The 19,885-nt window shown below is 38.6% G+C and overlaps 1 protein-coding gene across 2 annotated transcripts in view; it reads left to right on the plus strand.

Moving 5' to 3' along the window:
* Positions 1–18,247, plus strand: part of LOC113049021 (protein phosphatase Slingshot homolog 1-like) — a 35,055-nt gene extending 16,808 nt beyond the window's left edge. For both annotated transcript variants that reach the window (XM_026211031.1, XM_026211032.1), the window contains 13 exons: positions 3,674–3,774; positions 8,019–8,083; positions 9,732–9,853; positions 9,971–10,039; positions 10,302–10,367; positions 11,116–11,310; positions 11,706–11,799; positions 12,012–12,140; positions 12,354–12,400; positions 12,700–12,846; positions 12,943–13,143; positions 13,336–14,017; positions 14,100–18,247. In XM_026211031.1, coding sequence (XP_026066816.1) covers positions 3,674–3,774; positions 8,019–8,083; positions 9,732–9,853; positions 9,971–10,039; positions 10,302–10,367; positions 11,116–11,310; positions 11,706–11,799; positions 12,012–12,140; positions 12,354–12,400; positions 12,700–12,846; positions 12,943–13,143; positions 13,336–14,017; positions 14,100–15,173 — 2,992 coding nt within the window. In that variant the 3' untranslated portion in view covers positions 15,174–18,247. The remainder of the gene's footprint in view (positions 1–3,673; positions 3,775–8,018; positions 8,084–9,731; positions 9,854–9,970; positions 10,040–10,301; positions 10,368–11,115; positions 11,311–11,705; positions 11,800–12,011; positions 12,141–12,353; positions 12,401–12,699; positions 12,847–12,942; positions 13,144–13,335; positions 14,018–14,099) is intronic.
* The last annotated feature ends 1,638 nt before the right edge of the window (positions 18,248–19,885 follow it).

Genomic DNA, 19,885 nt, shown 5'->3' on the forward strand with positions numbered 1-19,885 from the left:
ATTAGACATCTTTTGTAACAATGAGTATTTTCACTAGTGATTTAAGATTTGGACCCCTCTGTAACTTCTGGACAATTTCTTGAGTAATAAGATAACTGTAGTACAGCATCAACTTGGATGTGTGAGCCAGTTATAGCAGCTGGCAGCATTCATGCATACTTCATTTTTGATATTTGGTCCTATGTGTGTTTGCTCTTTATGTTGGTCACATACAACAGATTTGCACTGACCTGTCAATCTTGTCTTGCCTCATCTGAACAGGGTTTTGTTGCTCTCATGTAAGAGTGATTGCCATGTTACCTGAGAGGTAGTGCTGTTGTTTGCATATCTGAATGAAAGTCATGCGGTTGTCTGATTTTGCAATTTGTATTTGCCCGGGGTTGTGTTTGAGGTGCAAACTATGTGCATTATATAAGAGTCAATGTACCACTTTGTTCCTGCAGATGGTTATTTCACAAATACTGTCAGAGGGAGATGATGCAGTGCCAAATGGGTCATAACCTTCACATGAGTTTACTAACACTTACAGTATGTGGGATTGTTAGGCCTGCATGTGTGTTTGTGTATGATACCATGCTTATATGGAAAGTATTTTTGGCTTATGTATTTGTGGTGGAGTCGTTGAGAAAATATGTGTGTATGGGAGAAAGCGAGTAAGAGTTAATCAGAAGTTGTCCCTCTACTTGGGTGGGCAGAAATGTTTGATGATTTGCTGTCAATATAAAATTAAAGCAGCATGTTTTAATGCACTTGTATCTAGCCATTGTTAGTTGTGCATGTCATTGTAGGCACAGTATATTCATATTTTTTATGTTGTGACTCCTAAGTATGTGAGCATTAAAACTTAAAAATGTAAAGTTAAGTTTAAATTCCAGTAGCAAAACCAGTATTAGGGTTCAAAAGTTCAACTAATTTCATGGATCTGTTCAACTTGTCTGTTTGAATCGATTCAGAATTCTGATTCATTGATTCATTAGCATTATCTTTCTCATCTACATTGATTTCACTTCCTGCTTTAAACAATTTGAATACTGTGATTTGGATCAAGTGATTGTTCCTCTGACTGAAATTAAGCTATTAAGAAAAATTAAGAAATACTGATTATGTACAGTATATACCCCTAAAATAATACTACAAACATTAACATAAAAAGCAAATAATGTATAGAGAAAAAAGAATTAAATTAAATAATTTATTTGAACAATTAAATTAAAGTCAAATAATTTTGTTAATTATTATGTGGTGTTTAATGCAAGGAATTCTATTTCTATGGTTGTAGTTTTTACTTTTAAAATCGATAATTTTGAACATTATTTTACAGTGAAATTACATGTAATGGTAACATGGTAATGTAAATTTTACAGTTAACCAATAACCAGCTTTTTACTGTATACTTTTATAGTCTTTTTTTTTCTGTAAAAAAAAAAAAAAAAATATATATATATATATATATATATATATATATATATATATATATATATATATGTGTATTACTGTATATAAATATATACATTTATTACTGTATATAAATATAATACTGTAGTAGATTTGTATTTATTTATTTATTTTAATTAACTCTTTTTTTCCAGTATAACTCGACTTCATTGGTGTGATATTGTCAGGAAAGAAAGTTGCCATTTCTATTTGTGCTGCAGTTTAGATTCCAGCTGTTCATCCTACACCAGGTACCACGTATCCATCTGCGGCTGACTCTAAACTTACAAGTGAAACGTGGACAGAGGCATTTTAGAGTGGTTACTTCTCAAAACTCTTACTCACGTCATAATTACACCCTAGGAGATGAGCGTATTCTGCTCAGGGCTCGCGTATCGTCATTTACAGCTGTCTGTCTCTCAGTCATGACTCAATCCATCAGCCCAACGGCGCTGAGCTGCTTCCAGCCTTCACATAAATCGCTCAGAGGGGCGGACAGAGAGAGAACACAACAGAGAGGAGGACTGAAACAAAAGCCTCTGTGATCCGCTGACACCCTCGAGGCCTTTGGAGCCAGGGTGAGAAAGTTATAGAAGAGAATAAAGAAAGGGAAGAGGAGGAAGTAGGAGAGAAAGAAAGAGACCGGTGGGCTGGAGGGTCGGGGTACAATGCCAGTTTTGTTGCCGGTTGCTTATCATGTGATGGTTGTTCCTCTGAAGGCAGAGACACTGGAAGTCCAGTCAGGAAAAATGAGAGGGATGAGTCAGCAACGGGTCACAGCCACAGAAGGACGAGAAAACAATGTGACCCTCAAATTTTTTGCCAGCCTGTCTAACAAGTTGGCCATAACAAATCTCAGAAGAAAAGCTTTGTCTTTCTGCTGTTGTCTGTTTAGTGTCAATTCTGTTTATCTAGAAAAAGCACCTGAGATGAATGGGCAGTAGCAAACATATTGCATAATTCAGCTGTATTCATGCAAGCGAATCAATCCTAATCACAGTTCTGCTGATAAACTGTTCTCTTATAAAAGAGAGTGACAACTTCATTATTTGAACTGATGTGACTGCTTTAAATATTCAGGAGAGTGATTTCGAGAGTGTGTGCTGCATGAATATATATATATATATATATATATATATATATAACATGCATGTGGGCATTGTAGGTTGTTTTGTACTTGTCAGAGTCACTAATGTTTGGCCAGTTATGACAAAAATTAGGGATAAAGTGCAATATTTGATATTTACTGACATTTTCTGCTGTAATGGTTACAGGCATTACTCGTATGGCAGTGTACGCATAAAACATATGTACAAAATATTCTGCACAATATTTACACTCTGTCACTCTTCCTCTCTTTGTTTTGTTGTTGTTTTTAAATATACTTTATGTATACAGACCACATCCAAGGACAGGGAGAGGCCATATACATAACACAACCAAGTTTCATCAAACCGTCGACTAAAGTCATGTGACACTCCACTGTGTTCAGTCTAATTAACCTGAAGCATCCCTGCCCTCTTATGACAGTCTGATAATAGACAAAAGTGTTTTCTTGACAGCCCAGTAATCTCTGGAAGATATTAAGAGCATTTCTCACTTCACCAGCCGTAGTGCTGTCAGTTTTCGTTAAGGTTTACTTGTGGTACAGTGCATTAGAGTAATAGTGACCCTCGGGTGGTTCACATTTCTAGAAGTGTGTTTAACTTCATGTGAGGCTAATTTGTGGCACTCCTGAAATCCCAGACCTAAAGCACCTGTGTTGAGCATACAGGTGAGTGAGGGTGAGACGGGTTGTGTAACATGCAAAATACAACCCCAGAGGTTTAAAGATGTGCAGTCAAAGATCATTCACACAAAATATTATTAACATATTGGCTGTTTGGTGCATGACCATATTCTACATCTCTAATCCTACCCAACACCCTAAAATTAACCACTACATTACTAACTATTAATAAGCAGCAAATTAAAAGCTAATTAAAGCAAAAGTCAAAGTTAATGGTTTGTAAATAGTGAGAATTTATTTTAAAATAAAGTGTGACTGCTGTGTATTTATATGCACGTATATTTGGACCATTGTTATATTTATTCATTAAATCATTGCTGAACGTTTTGCTGTCTGTAGGATTTTCTTTGTATTACATTAATTCTATGGATTGTCACACAGACATGTTTTGTTTCTTTGTTGGCCATGTTTCTCACACGGTCTCCTCTCCTCTTTCTCTCTCTTTTACAGTCTAAGCGAGAGCTTCTTCATGGTCAAGGGGGCCGCTCTGTTTCTGCAGCAGGGCAGCTGTCCACAGGGTCAGAGAGTTCATCCTCACCACAAACATGCAGGTCAGTCCATGCTTGCACATGAGAGGTCTCCTCACATCACACATTAGTGAGTTTCTGCTTTTAGATGAACAGCCAAAGCGTCAACAAGTATACTTGAATGTTCATCACAGCACAGAATGCTCATTGTTACTTGAGTGGACCTCAATCCTACATTAACTGTATCTCAGATGTGTTACTTACTGCAGACTGTGTCCACCCTCAGAGAGAAATTCAGAAATTGGGCAGCAGGTGCTGTCCGGCTGATGGACAGACTCAGTGCTGGCCAAGTGTAAATATATTTTTTGGTTACGCTTTATTTTGATGGTCCCTGTAACGATATGAAACTCCACATACATCGGGAAGAAGGAGACGGGAACCGGCGCACATTCAAAACATTTTAATAATCAAAAATAAACACAAAACAGCGCGTCAGCCCCTCACGGCGACTGACGCGCACAAATAAAACGCAAACATAAAATAATATCCCAGGCCTGGTCCTCTCTCGTCCTTCACGGTCGTCGCTCCAGTTTTATATCCTTCCATCTCCTACGTGGGACTCGATACTGGCGGTGGGGCGCAGGTGTAGCTCATCTCCAATCACTACACCTGGCCTCACTCCTCGTTCCCACGCCTCTCGGCCCCGCCCCACTCGCCACAGTCCCCTGTTAGTTTTGTGTTAGAGGAGGGTCAACAAGTGTTAAAAGATATTAATCAGACAGTTTTAATACTTGAATGAGAGGTGGTTGACATGTACTGGCCTATAGTCAACAGAATGTCTAAAGGGGGACCATCAAAGTAAAATGTTGCCAATTTGAATTATTTTATTTGCCACTTATTTATAGGACTGTTGAGATGAAAAAAAAGGAACATATAGATAGAAAGGCTGTCATATTTTCTTTATAACAGTTGGTGCATACTTAACATATAAATATATTAAACTTGCATACCAATTGTGAAGAATGTTTTGTCATTTATGGGGTAAGTTGTCACAGTCTGCCAGTAAAAAATAAAATGCAGCACCAATTCATGAAACAGCTAAAATATTAAAAGATAACATATACAAAAATAGAAAACCATTGTTTTGTCCCAATAAAAACCTGAAATCCATGAAAAGAGAGTATATGTAGCAGTGTGGTTTTATTGTGTTCACATGTTTGCTCAACCAATATAAAAAAATATATAATGATTTAAAAATTTCAGTTTGGAATATAAAATTAACAAAGTTTTTAACTACAGTAGTGCAACTGCTATTTTAACAAAACGAAACCACTGTCAGAAAAACAAGCATTTGGAAAAAGTGAAAGTCTAATTTGTGCAATTTGTGGAATTTTTTTTCTTTTCTTTCTTTCTTTTTTTTTATACATTTTAAAAAAACAATTCTTTCTATTTGCAATACTTAGTAATTTACACACATGATTTGAGACAGTAAATCAATCAATGAATTTCTCTGTGCAACAACAGCGCAAACACAAAAGCATGACAACAGATGTCCTAGCCACCATCCATCCAGCACTGTCTTACACGTGTGACACGTTGAATTTATTAAACATGCTAATTTAACGTACATGTTTACTGCTAAAGAGAAGGGTGTACATTTGCTCGGGGCGAATTGAATCTGTTATGAGAGAAACTGAAGACCATGCAGACACAACAAGTCCTCAGGCTTCATGCACTGATTATCTCACCATGCTTTCAGACAGCTTGTCATATCACAGCAGGTTTACACTTTTTCTGTTATAAACCCCTGATATTATCAAGGATCTGTTTTTTTTTTCAGTTGGCTTACATCATACCATCTCCTGACTTCTTGTTGTGATGCAAGGTTTCGATTTGACCGGTTTGAATGCATCAGTAGTGCTCATCACGAGCGAGTTGTTGCAGGTTTGACGAGTGGTTTTGTTTTTACATACAGTCTGACCTCAGGCCCTGTCGGAGCGCCGCTTGAGTCATCAGCTTTCTGTACAGTTTACGAATAATAATTCAACTGCCCATCATTCACAGGAGGAACAAGACAAAGACTTCCTAAAAGTGACTTAAGCAGACAGTCTAGAAGATCTGGAATCAGATTACGAGAATTACAAGTACAATTGCATCAACACTAAAAGGTGGAGAAGTCTCCGTAGAGAAACAGCGGATGTCTGTGTTAGACTAGACGACGTAGGGTTTCTCTTCCTCTGTGACAGTAGAAGTACAAAATGTTCTCCGGCAGTGAGAATACTCCGCTTTTTTTCTCAACAAGTCCTTCTTACTGTTTAACATTTATTCATGAGGCAAATCCTCGGCGTTTGTTCTAAATGTAAGTTAAGCTCTCAAATATTTTCTCTCCATGCTGACGTCTTTAAATGTCCTTGCTTTTAGATGTTGATGATGACGACACAGATTTCCATCTTATTTTTGTCCTGGTAATTAAAAAATAAATAAATAAATAAATGACGTCATCAGTCATCTCTATTTGCATTCATATGTCGCCGGCAGCCAGACAGTCAAAAATAGCATCAGTGCTGATTTATTAAACACTGACCAACTTCCTAAGGCAAGATACACCAAAAATGTTTGCAGATGGATTCACATCTGTACCTTTAGAGGACCAGTTAAAGCATATCATGAGGAATTACATTTGTCGTAATCTTTTGAGATGTGTTCAGTGTACTTATGGAAGGACACTGCTTTTCAGATGTTTTGTTTTAGAAGGAAGTCTTTTAAACTCCCCAAGGTAAGGTACAGCAAAAACGCTAATATTGTGAAACATTATAACAATTTAAACTACTTTTTTTTTTTTATTGTGATATATTTTAAAATGTAATTTATTCCTTTGATGGCACATGGTCCTTCAGAGATAATTCTAAAATGCTGATTGGGTTTAAAAGTTTAAAATGTCTCCTTTAAGTGAGTGCAGTTTTGAAAAGAAATAAAATAGTTTGACCTCTGTTTGACCCTTCATTTAATTCATTGTTACGAGTAGATTTGGTAAAGAATAGGGTTTAAAATACTTTGATTTGAAATCCTATTTCAGTGTCAGTCATAGGGATTGACTCATCATGATAAGCCCTGAAATTAAATTATGAAATGCTGTCAAAATCATAACTGATGGAGAAAACTGTGTGCCAAAGTTATTTCAAAGAATTAGTAAACTAATGGCTCATCCAGAAATGCACAAATCTGTCTTAATTTACTCATCCTCATGTTGATGCACACTTGAAAGTCTTTCTTCAGTAAAGCTAAGGTTGTAAATGGTTGCTTTATGCAATGCTGCTTGCAATGAATTGAAAACCATAATGATAATTCTCAAAAACTTCTATGCTTCTTCTGATCAAAGCTATCCTACACTGCTTGAGCGATTCTTTTACATATCAGTTTTTATCAGATAAGCATGTAAAGTTATGCAAATTCTTGTCATGGAGACCCAGAGTGGCTTGTTTTGTTGGAGGAGAGAACTTACCCTGTTCTTTTCAGATATGCTTCAAATGCAAAGCAGCCAATTAAACCGTAGAGAACATCACCTGTTGTGTTGAGTGCACTTGACAGGCTTTGGCTCTTAAGCTTCGAGTTTATTTGGTTTTCACAATTTTGGCTTTGTTCTTAACCCGCTCGTGCACTTTGATTGGCCTCCCACACGTCCCACACCAGTTACATCATTGCTTCATGGATTGAGCCAAAGCTCACAAGAGGAGGAGGAGGTTTGTTTGGGTAGCACCGCACCACAGTCAGAGGTCAGTTAGTCTGTCTTTGTTAGGAGGAAAATGAAATGTAAACAGATCTTGTTTGGTATCTCGTATTGACTTGCATTAAAAGGGGAGGGGCTTGAGTAAATCAAATGGCATGCTGTCCCATTTATAAGTATTGGCAGGATAGAACTTATTTGCACATACCTGTTCACAATGCAGGTAGTCATGACATACTTCATCATTTCATTAAATAGGATTATCTGTGATATACTGGCATCTCTTTCCACATCCATGTGTGTTTGTACACTTTGTACTCTGGAATATCGTAAATCAGCAGCGTTCTAAAGGCGTTAAACAAAAGCATACTGTTGTCTTCCCACCCAACATTTAAAGACTGATTTGTCACATCACTCAGCGGGCGTTCGTCTTGGCTCGGCTTCTCAAATAAACCTTCGTTCACTAATATGACATCACCTCCAGTTATCTTGTTTCTTTTTATGGTTGTCTTCTTCAGCAGGGTTTTGAGACGCTGCTGGTGTCAGTGTAAACACAGTAGTCGTCATGTATTGTTTGGATTGTAACGCTGGTTTCTCTCAACAGGTGACTTACCTCAGCATCTGCAGGTGATGATCAACATTCTTCGCTCTGAAGATCGCATCAAACTGGTGAGAGCACACACGCTGTCAGTGACTAACATTTTGGCAGTAAGGTACATGCAGTGAGGATGAATGGGTTTCATTGTCAAAGTGTTGCTTCAAGACTGTTTTCTTCTACTGAGGCATGTTAAAATGGCTTACCTGCTCATCCATGGAGTAATATGTACTAATACTAGTGTCAGTCACTTGTGACGTGTTGATTATCATGCACGGATCTGGATTTGTCTTCAGAAATAACATTCCGTCATTATCCACTAAACCTAAAGACATTCCAAGCCGAACACAACAGGAGAATTTTGAAGCATCAATGACCTGTGATGGCAAAAAAAACATCCTGAAAAAGTGGTTCATTTTGACTCGTTGGATGGATTCCAAGTTAATTTCAAAATGTGAAATTTATTTCATGCTAAGTATACTAAAAATACATTTACTAATTTGTAGTATAACCCTGCAGTTGTACTTTTAATATATTTAACTAGTATACTTAAGTCTGCTACCTACTTCATTTGAAATGTGTGGAAGAAGAGCTGAAGTTTAACTAAAGATATGTGACCCTGAACCACAAAACCAGTCATAAAGGTTCAATTTAGATTTCTACATTATATGAAAGTGAATAAATAAGCTTTCCATTGATGTATGGTTTGTTAGGATAAAACAATATTTGGCCGAGATACAACTTTTTGAAAATCTGCAATCTGAAGGTGCAGTAAAAATTAAAATCTTGAGAAAATCACCTTTAAAGTTATCCAGATGAAGTACTTAGCAATGCATATTACTAATAAATTTAAAAAAATATATATATTTACAGAAGGTCCATTTACAGGACATTTACAAAATATCTTCATAGAACATGATCCTTGCTTAATATCCTAATGATTTTTGGCATAAAAGAAAAATCCATAATTTTGACCCATACAATGTATTTTTGGCTATTGCTACAAATATACCCCAGAAACTTAAGACTGCTTTTCAGGGTCACATATACTGAAGTATATTAGATTCTGCTAAAGTGGAACAACTGCAATTATACTTCAGGTACACTTAATAACTTGCATTTAAAGCAATCCTCGACAAGTGACATTAAAACACATTTTAGGATTAATATAAAAAAATGTGCATTGTGTGCAAGTGATACTCTAAATAAAGTTTCATTACAGTTTTTGTATCCGTAAGTCTCCGTATGTCAGTTATGTTAATAGATTTGAACTATACTTAGTATAATTTAAATTTATTTTAAATATGACTTTTTTACTAGGGTAGTAATATTAAAAATGAAGACTAAACAACATTAAACTGACATTATTTATATTTATTACAATAGAAGTACCAGAGGTGCGTATCAGCTTAAATAGGAGGGCCTTATTATAATATTGTTTGACAGTGAGGGACCTTAGAGGCAAAAAGCTTGAGAAAACGGCTTTTGAAGAGTTAAAAATATAGTGCACATGTTTGATGAGCTTGACAGACTTCATCAAAATGCCCCTGTTGTTTTACATAGAGAGAAAGATTATGTGAGAGTGAGTGACTAAAGGCCAAATTTTTATTTTCAGGAGATCTGTTCTAGAGTTCATTATGTTAATATTTAATATATTTTGCTTTTGCATGTCTATGTATTATGTGGGCCCTTTTTTTTCTCAAACCAAACTGCAATCGGCAGGCGGTGCGGTTAGAAAGCGTGTGGTCGGACCGCGTGCGGTACATGGTGGTAGTCTACACAAATGGCCGTCAGGACACGGAGGAAAACATCTTGCTGGGGATGGACTTCAGTAACAAAGACAGGTGAGACCAAATCAAATACAGGTTAGCATATCATCAAACAGACTAGTTTAAAAGTTTGTTGCCTCCTGCAGGCACACTTCATTAAGTCAAATAAGGGAGTTTTTCTTGCTCTTACAGTAAGAACTGCTCTATTGGGATGGTGCTGCCTCTGTGGAGTGATGCCAAGATTCATCTAGATGGTGATGGGTGAGTACTGCCCCCTCTGGGAAGGGATAGGAATAGCTGTTGCTGGCCTGATAACACTTCAACTTTGGATGCACCACCTATCTAGATAGCATGGATTATAAACTGTGTTGAATGGATTTGTCAATGGAAAATGAAGCCAACGGCAATATTAAGAATTATTCCTGGTTTTTATTGTTATTTAGAAAAGTGTAGCTCTACTGTAGTGACGTATGGTATTGAATGATGGCCTTATTATATTTAACCTCTCTTCTCATTTCTGCAGAGGCTTCAGTGTGACTACGGCCGGGCGCATGCACATCTTCAAGCCGGTATCAGTCCAGGCCATGTGGTGAGAAAATATCATCAATAAATAATGAACTAGAGCAGTTTAAACTTGTATTTTAGACATTTCAGTCTGTAGTGCTAATGCTAATATAGAATGATTTGTGTTTACTTTACTTTTTTAGTTGTACTTGTTAAAACGTTTTTTTAAATGCTTAATGTGCTTAACTTCAGAAAATCACTCAGAACTGCTGTTTTCACAATCGTTCATGTTATGATAAATCCTGCAGTCATCTCTCTTAATCAGGTGATAAGTTACATTGAGTATTTGTCTACTTGGCTGGATGCATTTGCGCTCTTAGCTCCTCAGGGGGTTGAAGATGATGTGAATGGACTGGTTTTCAGATGTTCACATGTGCTTGGGAGTTTGACATCCTTAAATATAATAGAGATCCACACTGCCATCTGGTGACTCTTTCAAAAATCGTACCATTGCAGTACCATGGTACAGTGAATGTCATATTATTAAATGCTGTTTGAAATAAACCGTTTAAAGTGATGCTTTGATATATACCATATTGCTGAATGATTGCCATGATGGCCATTTTTGTGTAATTTTATTATGTTATTTTCACTGCTTTTTGCAGTTGTGGTTAAGCTCTTTATCATTGGTCTTGAAGTGTAGAATTATTTAAAACCAGTTTGAGATACAGTTTGACTCATTTTAAGATCACACCAGGATCTTAAAACTCCATTCTGACACTATTGGCAAAGGTCTCTCCATCTTGCTCACCTTTAACCTGCTTTTCCTTCAGGTCAGCATTGCAGATTTTACACAAGGCATGTGAGGTGTCACGAAGGTACAACTATTTCCCTGGTGGCATGGCGCTCACATGGATGGGGTACTACGAGAGCTGTATCAGCTCTGAACAGAGCTGCATCAATGAGTGGAACGCCATGCAGGATCTGGAAACACTGCGACCAGACTCTCCTGCCGTTTTAATTGACAAGTGAGTGCAGTCCCTGAAAGCCCAGTGTCCTTGAGCCACCAGCAGACTTAAATTAATATTTTGTTTCTTTTCTTTTTTTTTTTGAAAGTGAGCATAAGCCAGACATATTTGTTGTCACAATTGAATCTAATATTTTATCGGTTTAATAATCAGCGGTCACCTGCAGGAACTTGGATCTTTCTTTGTAAAAAAAAAAAAAAAATCCTCCTTTTTTTTTTTTTTTTTTGGGAAAAAGCTAGGATTAAACGGAAGACATGTTTATGTTGTTCATTATATACATTATGTGTAATTTTGACTTTCCTGAATAATAATAACAAAAAGTGAAACCCTTCACCTTAAAACGATGCTCTAACTTGAACTCTTGATTTAGGCTGTGCTATGTTTCTGTTCCTCAGACCAACAGAGAGGGAGAGAACAGAATGTCTGATCAAAGCCAAACTCAGGAGTATCATGATGTACCAGGACCTTGAAAATGTCACGTCCAAAGAGGTCAGCAGGAAATGCAGAGAGTGCATTAAAAGTGTCAAAACAGGCCCTCCTCCTAAAACTCTGATCATAAGTGGTCACAGGAGACACAGGATCCAGCAAAGCGTCTCGACTGACCTCTTATGATCAGATGGATCTTGATAGCAGATGTGTGCAGGGTTTATAACAGAATATTTGTTGAGACTAAGTCGAAAACCTTGTGTATTTTTGCTTAGATTCGTAATGTGCTGGAGCAACAGATGAACCGCAACCTGAAAGATTACAAAGAGTTCATTGACAATGAGATGCTGCTTATTCTTGGGCAGATGGACAAAGCCACGCTCATCTTTGACCATCTCTATCTGGTTAGTGTTGCTTTTATTAGACACCCCCCCACACACACACACACTTTTTATTGCCTTTCCTCTAACTCATCCTACCCATTTAAATATGTACAAATAAGACTAAAAGTTTAATTTGTTTAATGTTAAGTCTGTTAGTTCTGGTTTTTGTCATATTTGGGGCACTGGATGCCTGTTTCCCTAAAAAGCCTGTGACATGCATCATTCGTCTTTCAGGGTTCTGAATGGAATGCTTCAAATCTAGAGGAGCTACAGGAAACCGGGTGAGTTTTACCTGTACTGACATCCTGCTGTTGTTACTCTTAAGACACTGCTTCTTTAAATGGGTTCATGTTAGGTAAAGGTGAAAGTTTAAGGTGCATGTGTATCGTATCGCTTCTTAAAGGGCAACATTTTCTCCTGTTTCAGCTAAAGTTCAGAGAAAACCCATCAAAGCTGTTACTTTTTAAGCAGGGTTTATTTGTAGTACCTGATCTAAGGAATAAAAATAACCTTGCATGCATATGATTTTCTATTGTCGTCCAGATGTCATCTGTGATCTCTAAATGCATTGCTCTTTTAGGGTGGGCTACATCTTAAATGTTACACGGGAAATAGATAACTTTTTCCCTGGAACATTTTGCTACCACAACGTCCGAGTGTATGACGATGAGACCACAGACTTACTGGCCCACTGGAACGATACTTACAACTTCATTGTCAAAGCAAAGTAAGGCTCTGTTTTCGATTTTTGTCTATACAAGTAAGCAACAAACTTGACTTTTTCAATGTGACTTTTCACACTCTCATGTTCTGTACTCTGCAGAATGAATCAGTCCAAGTGCCTGGTTCACTGTAAGATGGGCGTAAGCCGCTCGGCTTCTACAGTGATCGCATATGCCATGAAAGAGAACGGCTGGTCTCTGGAGAAAGCGTATAACTTTGTCAAACAGAGACGCAGTATCACCCGTCCCAATCCCAGCTTCATGAGACAGCTGGCAGAGTATGAGGGCATACTGGATGCCAGGTACAAGAGAAGTTTATTATTGTTTGTTGCTTATGTTAGTTAAAGGTTTTCCCACAAAACAAAAATTGTCACCATCTACCCATATAATTTTTTTGTACAATGAAAGTCAATTGGATCCAAAGATGGATTTACATTTTTGGGTGAACTATCTCTTTAATCCTTTTTTAACCCTTTCTATACTTTTCTCTTCAGTAAGCAACGTCATAACCCACTGTGGCACCCTGATTCAGATTGTGATCATCCTGATTGCCAGCAAGCTGCTGCCCCTTGCTGTGTGAACTCTGAGACTGCGGATCATGTCACCCCAGACCCCACGACCCCCCGAGTCACTGTATGCTGCGAGCCTACCGCCCACTCCTCTCCAATTAGCCTAGGTCTGGACCCAAGCCGACCGCAAAATTACCACTATTACTTCCGTCGCTTGTCAGACTCAGCCCTCGACAGTGAACCTTCCACACCAATCCATGCACCACCACCTCTGGTGGAAGTAGATCGCGTCTACATCGAGGTTGCAGATGTGGAGCAAGATGCGCTCCTCGACGATGAAACCTTCGAGGGGCGCGAGGGTCTTCCTGTACCACACTTCAGTGCCCCAGGAGAGGGCACAGCCGCTCAGACCTGTTCTCGAGGGGCAGAGCCACTGGAGGAACTACGTCTGCGGCTGGAGTTCAGCACGGTGGAGGAGGAGGATGAAGAGGAGGCTCAGAAAGAGCAAGCAGAAATGGAGGCGTTAGCAGAGGGAGCGAAGAGAGGAGATGGGAATGATAGTGAAGAGTTGTCACATGAAAAGGGGATTGATCTCGCAAGCCTGAACCATCTGTGCAACGAGAACTCCAACAACAACAACCACCTCAAAACGCGACAAACTCTAACTGTGAGTATCTCACATGATTGTATCACTGCTCTGTTACGTGTACTTTGTGTTACATAGTTACTCCTTGTCTTTTCTTGTTCAGGAAAGTGCCCATCTGAAGCAGCATCGTTCTGGTTCATCGTTCACTTCCAAGCCCACCCAGAGTGCTCTGTTGGAGGCTAACAGACGAGGCCTTGTCCCTTTACCTCTCAACAGTGTGCCCACTATCCCAATTCAGACGCCACCCTGTGCCAACTTGTCCGTGACAGCCAAGTGTGGCAAACTTGCCTCAGATCTGTGCCTTGATGCCAATGCAATATCCTTAGGGCATAAAGATAAGCCAGAAAACAAATCTCTTGACCAAGAAACTGATACCCGGACAATGTTGCTCGAAGTCAAAGGGGAAGGAGATTCCAGGCAGAAAGAGATTGATGCACAGGGTTCCTCAGCTCCACTCAGGAACGAAAGAGAGATAGATCGTTTGGAGAAGGCAGAGGCGTCTTGTTCTGTGCAACAGCAAGAGACTCTGGTACAGCTGCAACGCTCTGGCCTCGTTCGCCGGCGAAAAGAACGCTTGGAAAAACTTTCCGGTCTCTTTCAGGAGCGTGCACGTGCAAATGAGCTACGGGGAGCCAGTTCAATCAAAACTGAGGATGTAATGAACAATTCAAGTGATTTAGCTGACCCTTTCCACAGGCCCATCGGAGCACGCGCAGATTTTGCTACTGAAGTGGCGGTGCCGCTGACGAATGAGGCTTTGCTGGCTGTCCTCGGTTCAGGCGGCTTGACACCAGTCTCGTCCCCGCACGGTTCCACGCTCACCCGCAGCTCCAGCAGCGACAGCCTACGCAGCGTCCGCGGCAAACCTGGCCTTGTGCGCCAACGTACGCAAGAAATCGAAGCCCGAATGAGACTCGCAGGACTTACTGTACCTTCCCGACTGAAACGCTCCAACTCGCTCGCCAAACTGGGCAGCCTAACCTTCTCATCCGAGGACTTGTGCTCGGCATGCTCCTCTGACGCCGGGACCCTTCTCATGCACTCATTGTCCCCAGAACCCGAGCGCTCGCTCAGCCCGGAATGGGCCAAACCCTGGCCCTCTTCCTCCTCCTCGACCTCCACAAACATGGAGGTCTTCAACCAAGGTGAAGCAGCACCTGAAGAGTCCAAGAGCTGACAGCGGCAGATTTTAGCGCAACAGTACTTTCGGTTTCAGCTTCACTTGCAGCAATATTTATAGTTTTTTTTTTTTTTTTTTACATTTCAGCCACTTGGGAACGTTGACCATTCATGGAAGAGGAAGTGGAAAAATGTCTTCAACTAAAGAACTGCTTTCTGTTATGAATATAAACATTATTTTCAATAGGTAGAATTCTGGACAGGCTTTCGTTGCATGGATCCCAAATGGATGTGTTTTGCACTGACTGACAAACAGTTTGTGAGGTTTTCACTGCTCTTCCTCTCTGCTGTTCTGAAGCGAAATAAGCACTCGCCATCCCAGAGGCTGTTACTTGAAAGCATCAAAATAGACCATTGTGTAATGTTTCCATCAGCCCACCCATTTATCACACCATAAATCACTTACAGTATTTGTGGCCCAGTATGAGTCACAGATTCCTTCGGACATGGGTTGCTTCCTGGCTGGACAGTAAAAGGAAATGGACTCTTTGCAGTGATTAGGAAAGTTCTTTGTGTGCCGATGGACTCTTTTATCATTCGCAGAGCACTGATGATTCACTTGCAGGTTTCAAACCAATACCTCATACCAGTACAGTTTGGGAGTCTTCTATCTTTCTAATACTTGATGAAGAGGGTGAGGAAAGACAATCATTTCGAAGGATAAAGAAAATCAGAGGCGACTTCAAGCTGCTGTTCTCCTTCCACTGAAACATTCATACATACACTGTCCATGTTGCTGTCAAAATAGCAGGAGGGTTTTTGGGAAGTGTTTGGATCGACATTACTGTAACAGTCTCTAATAGCACATACATGTACTTGTTAGGATTTTATATCAAAGGGAGCTCCTACATTGTAGTTTCTCTAGCACCTCTTAGCTCCGTGTTTCCAAATGCGATACAAATCAGTCATTTACCCAGGTATAGAACGCCGACTGTTATTTTTCAAGACTTGTTACTTTTGTTCCAGAGGCAGTGGCTTGTTTAGGCAGTTTGCTGATTGCCACCATGCTATGGCTCTACTGTTCTAACTCATGTCCTGTTCGTACTCCGCAATGAAATCAATGGAAGGTAGACTGGCTTTTGATTCAAATCAATACAGAAGTAGAACTGAAGGAGAATGCTCCGAAACATGATCAAACAACACTTACAAATCAAAGATGCGGCTTGGTTTCAACAACTGTTCAACTGTGAGTTTGTGTATCTGTAAGAGAAAAAATAAGAAATCATATTTCGGATCTATGAATTTAAACAGATTTTTTTTTTTTTTATAACCATTAACATTTTATACATCGTTTTACTTGTTTTAATTTTTATTTTCTTGGTTTGTTTTCTTTCCTGTGAGCAATTCCCATTACTCTCAGTGATGAATCCCTTTAGATTCTCACGAATGAAGTGCAATCGATTTTAAACTGGCATAAAATAAAAGCCATTACAATGATTTAGAAATATTTTTTAATCTAAATAATAAATTGCTAATATATCATTTTGCAAGATGGTAAAAATAAGTTATATTATTTGAATGGAAAATGAATTAAAAAAAAATAGGAATTCATTTTATACATTGAAGCAAAACGTAATTTCTTATTTTGGATTTTATAGATTTTATTTGATATTGGAGTTGAAATTTGTCCCAGACATGGTTCTTGACAGTGAGATTCCCGTTTCTGTGTCTAAGTCTGAGCACACTTGCCATAGCAGTTTATCACAAAAGCTTTGATAAATGACATTTGTTCATGTCCATGTGTCAGCAGGCCTTTATTTACCGATCAGCTTGTGTTGAAGTACTTGAGGTTTATTATGCAGCATACTTTTCCAATATTTTTTTTAAACTGATTTCGTATGTGTATCTATGCTACCACCTCAAGTTTGAGCAACAGAAATGTGAAGATCGCGAGTGAGCGGTGCCTTGCACAGCGGCTGCACCGCTACTGTGAACTATTTATGAACACAAACCCTTTCAGAGTGTGTGTGTGCTTTAATGTTAATGCTCATAGTAAACACACAGTCTCCACCTCTACACACACACACTGCAATACACTGTATGTAAATATGTATGTGGGTCATATTTACAGAATTTCTGGAAGTTCATGGTACTTGCATCTGAAAGTCAACTTGAATCAGTTCCCGTGTTCTGTAGGAGATGCTTGCCTGAAAGATTTCTGGTTGATTGAACGAGTCTCCTCAACACTATTTAATCATCCTTCTGAGGGCTGAATATAAAAACTGAGAAGAAAGAAGCCAGAAAGCTGTTTAGTGTCATGAACCGTTGCGTGCATCCTTCTTAAATGTGTCCCAAGCCCTCCCTCCTCTCACCCAAGTCTTTGACATTTTGTGTCTGATGCCATATTGAGGTCAAATCGGAGTCCAAGATCACAGATTAAATGTTATTGGTTGCCTGCATTGTCTCGTGTCATCATCATCAAGTGCCTTACCCAGAAGCACTAGAGGCATTGTTCTGTGTTGACTCCCATTTGATAATGTTGCCAGTTAAAGCAGAGGCCAAAGGGGTTACATGGGCACATTTTATTGTTGAATTAGAGGAAATAGAAAAGCATCATTCAAATTTGGCATTATTTCCTTTTAATTAGAGAGGAAGACACCGCAAACTCATCAAAGATGTCGCCAAGTTTTGGAGGGTTTTCCCTCCAAAAGATTTGATGCTATTCAAGTATGAAGTGATAGCCAAAGTTCTGCATTGAAGATCAATATTACATTCCACATTTGTTGACGCTGATGCTGTAGATTTAAGTTATCAGTGGCTTTTTTTCTTTTTCTTTTTTTTCAGAATGAACACTGGTCTGTTCCCAAATCATCCACTGACTTTCATCTAGTTGGTTATTGAGCCTCTTTTTTTTTTTTTTTTTGTCAAATAGCGATGCTGTTAAACTGCGATGCTCACCAAACAGGGAGCGCTCGCTCCTCATCCGGTCATCATTGTTATTACTATTATGTATGCAGTAATTTTTTCCTTTGTGCTGCAGATTTGCTGTAGTTTCAATGCATATTGCACTTTGTACATTTTGTTGATGATGTACTGTATGTGTTTATTATGGGAATAAACTTTTTCTTTCAATCTTTGTTTTTCTTGTCATGTTTGCTGCATTTACTTGCTGAATGCTTCAGTCTGACTCTGATTTGATTGACTAAGAGCACTTTAGTATTCTGACATCACAGGGTGCCATCTGTGCTCTATCAGTATATTCTGGCATGGATGTGCAGTTATGAAACTACAGGCTAGACCTCCCTGCATACGTGACGTCAGAGGTCTTACCGCAGGCTTTGAGGCTGTAGGAAAGACAGGGTGATTAATGACCATCAGATCATCTCAGAATAAGTTTGGTCATTGCATTTCTTTTTCTTAACATGGATGAAATTTAGCTGGGACTTACCTAATTTTTTTGTAAAGGGGAAAAAAAAACCTGCAGGCAGAAATAAAGTTATGATAGTGAAGAAAAACACACATTTGTTGTAATTTATGATAAGAGGATAAAATTATTTTACTTGGTATTTAATAGTTATTGATATAGAAAATAAGTGATGCAGTGGCCTTAAATGTGTTTGCTTTTGTCATATTTAAAAAAAAAAAATGTCTAAATGTCATTTCATTGGCTATTTTATGGCATCTGCAAAAAAAAAAAAAAAATGTGTGAAATATCTTGATAAAAAAAAATAAAAATAAAAGAACATAATTTGATATAGAAATGTTTTGGAATATTATCAATGTCTATACTGTCAGTTTTGTCCAATTAAATGCATCCTTGATGAATAAAAGAATATTAATTTCCTTTTTAAAAATTCTCACTGACTTCATACTATATTTATGTGTTTGTACATTTAGTATTTAAGAAACACAATAGTTTATAATTATTTAACAGTAATTGCCACTTGGTTTGATATTTTCTTATATAAAGCAGTGTCATTCTTACGTTCTGATGTCTGGGTTAAGTGTCCAATTCTGTAAAATACCTTGATATTCAGCAGGTTCTGCGATTCTACTTCTGCGCAGCCTTCAGCCTCTGTGTCTCGTGAACTGTGTGCCGAAGTAATTTCTCCTTTATTATTATCTGAGAGAGAAAAGGAGAGCATCCTGTTATGATCATTGCCATGGTGACCAGTCGCATAACAGGGAGATTTATAAGGCTTTGTTCCTTTGTTTTTGCAGCTTCTTTTCAGGCACACTTTAGTCAGGATCTATACTCCCTTCTAACTTGTGAATCATATCAGGAAACTTTCACTGAACTTTGACCGGGGAGATTGGTGCATGGCAGTAATGCTGACAGGGTGGTACCACAATGATACCACGCTCTCCTCACTTCCTGTATCTCTGTTAACATGACTTTCAGTGTCTCAGTTTACACAGACTTTACGATTACTGCTATTTTGGGAGAAGCAAAGAGCCCCAAGACAGTCTCACTCCTAGTTTGTATCATTGCAACCTTTATGGAATGTGTGTTGGATTTGATCAAAGGAATGCTCAAAAAAAAAAAAAAAAAGTCCCAAGGCAATTTAATCCGTAGATAAAAAAAGAACCAAAGTGAACACAGAGGGAGTGATTCTTAAGCTGAGGATAACTATGAAGTGCTCAGTGGACACATGAACTGTAATAGGATATAAAGCATACACAGATCACGGCTCAGTAAAACTGCTGCGGGTTAAAAGAAGAGTCTGCTGATGTCATGTTTTGTGCTTTGAATAAAGGCCTCTGCTTTGA

Source organism: Carassius auratus, chromosome 30 (genome assembly GCF_003368295.1).
Source record: "Carassius auratus strain Wakin chromosome 30, ASM336829v1, whole genome shotgun sequence".
Taxonomy (NCBI): domain Eukaryota; kingdom Metazoa; phylum Chordata; class Actinopteri; order Cypriniformes; family Cyprinidae; genus Carassius; species Carassius auratus.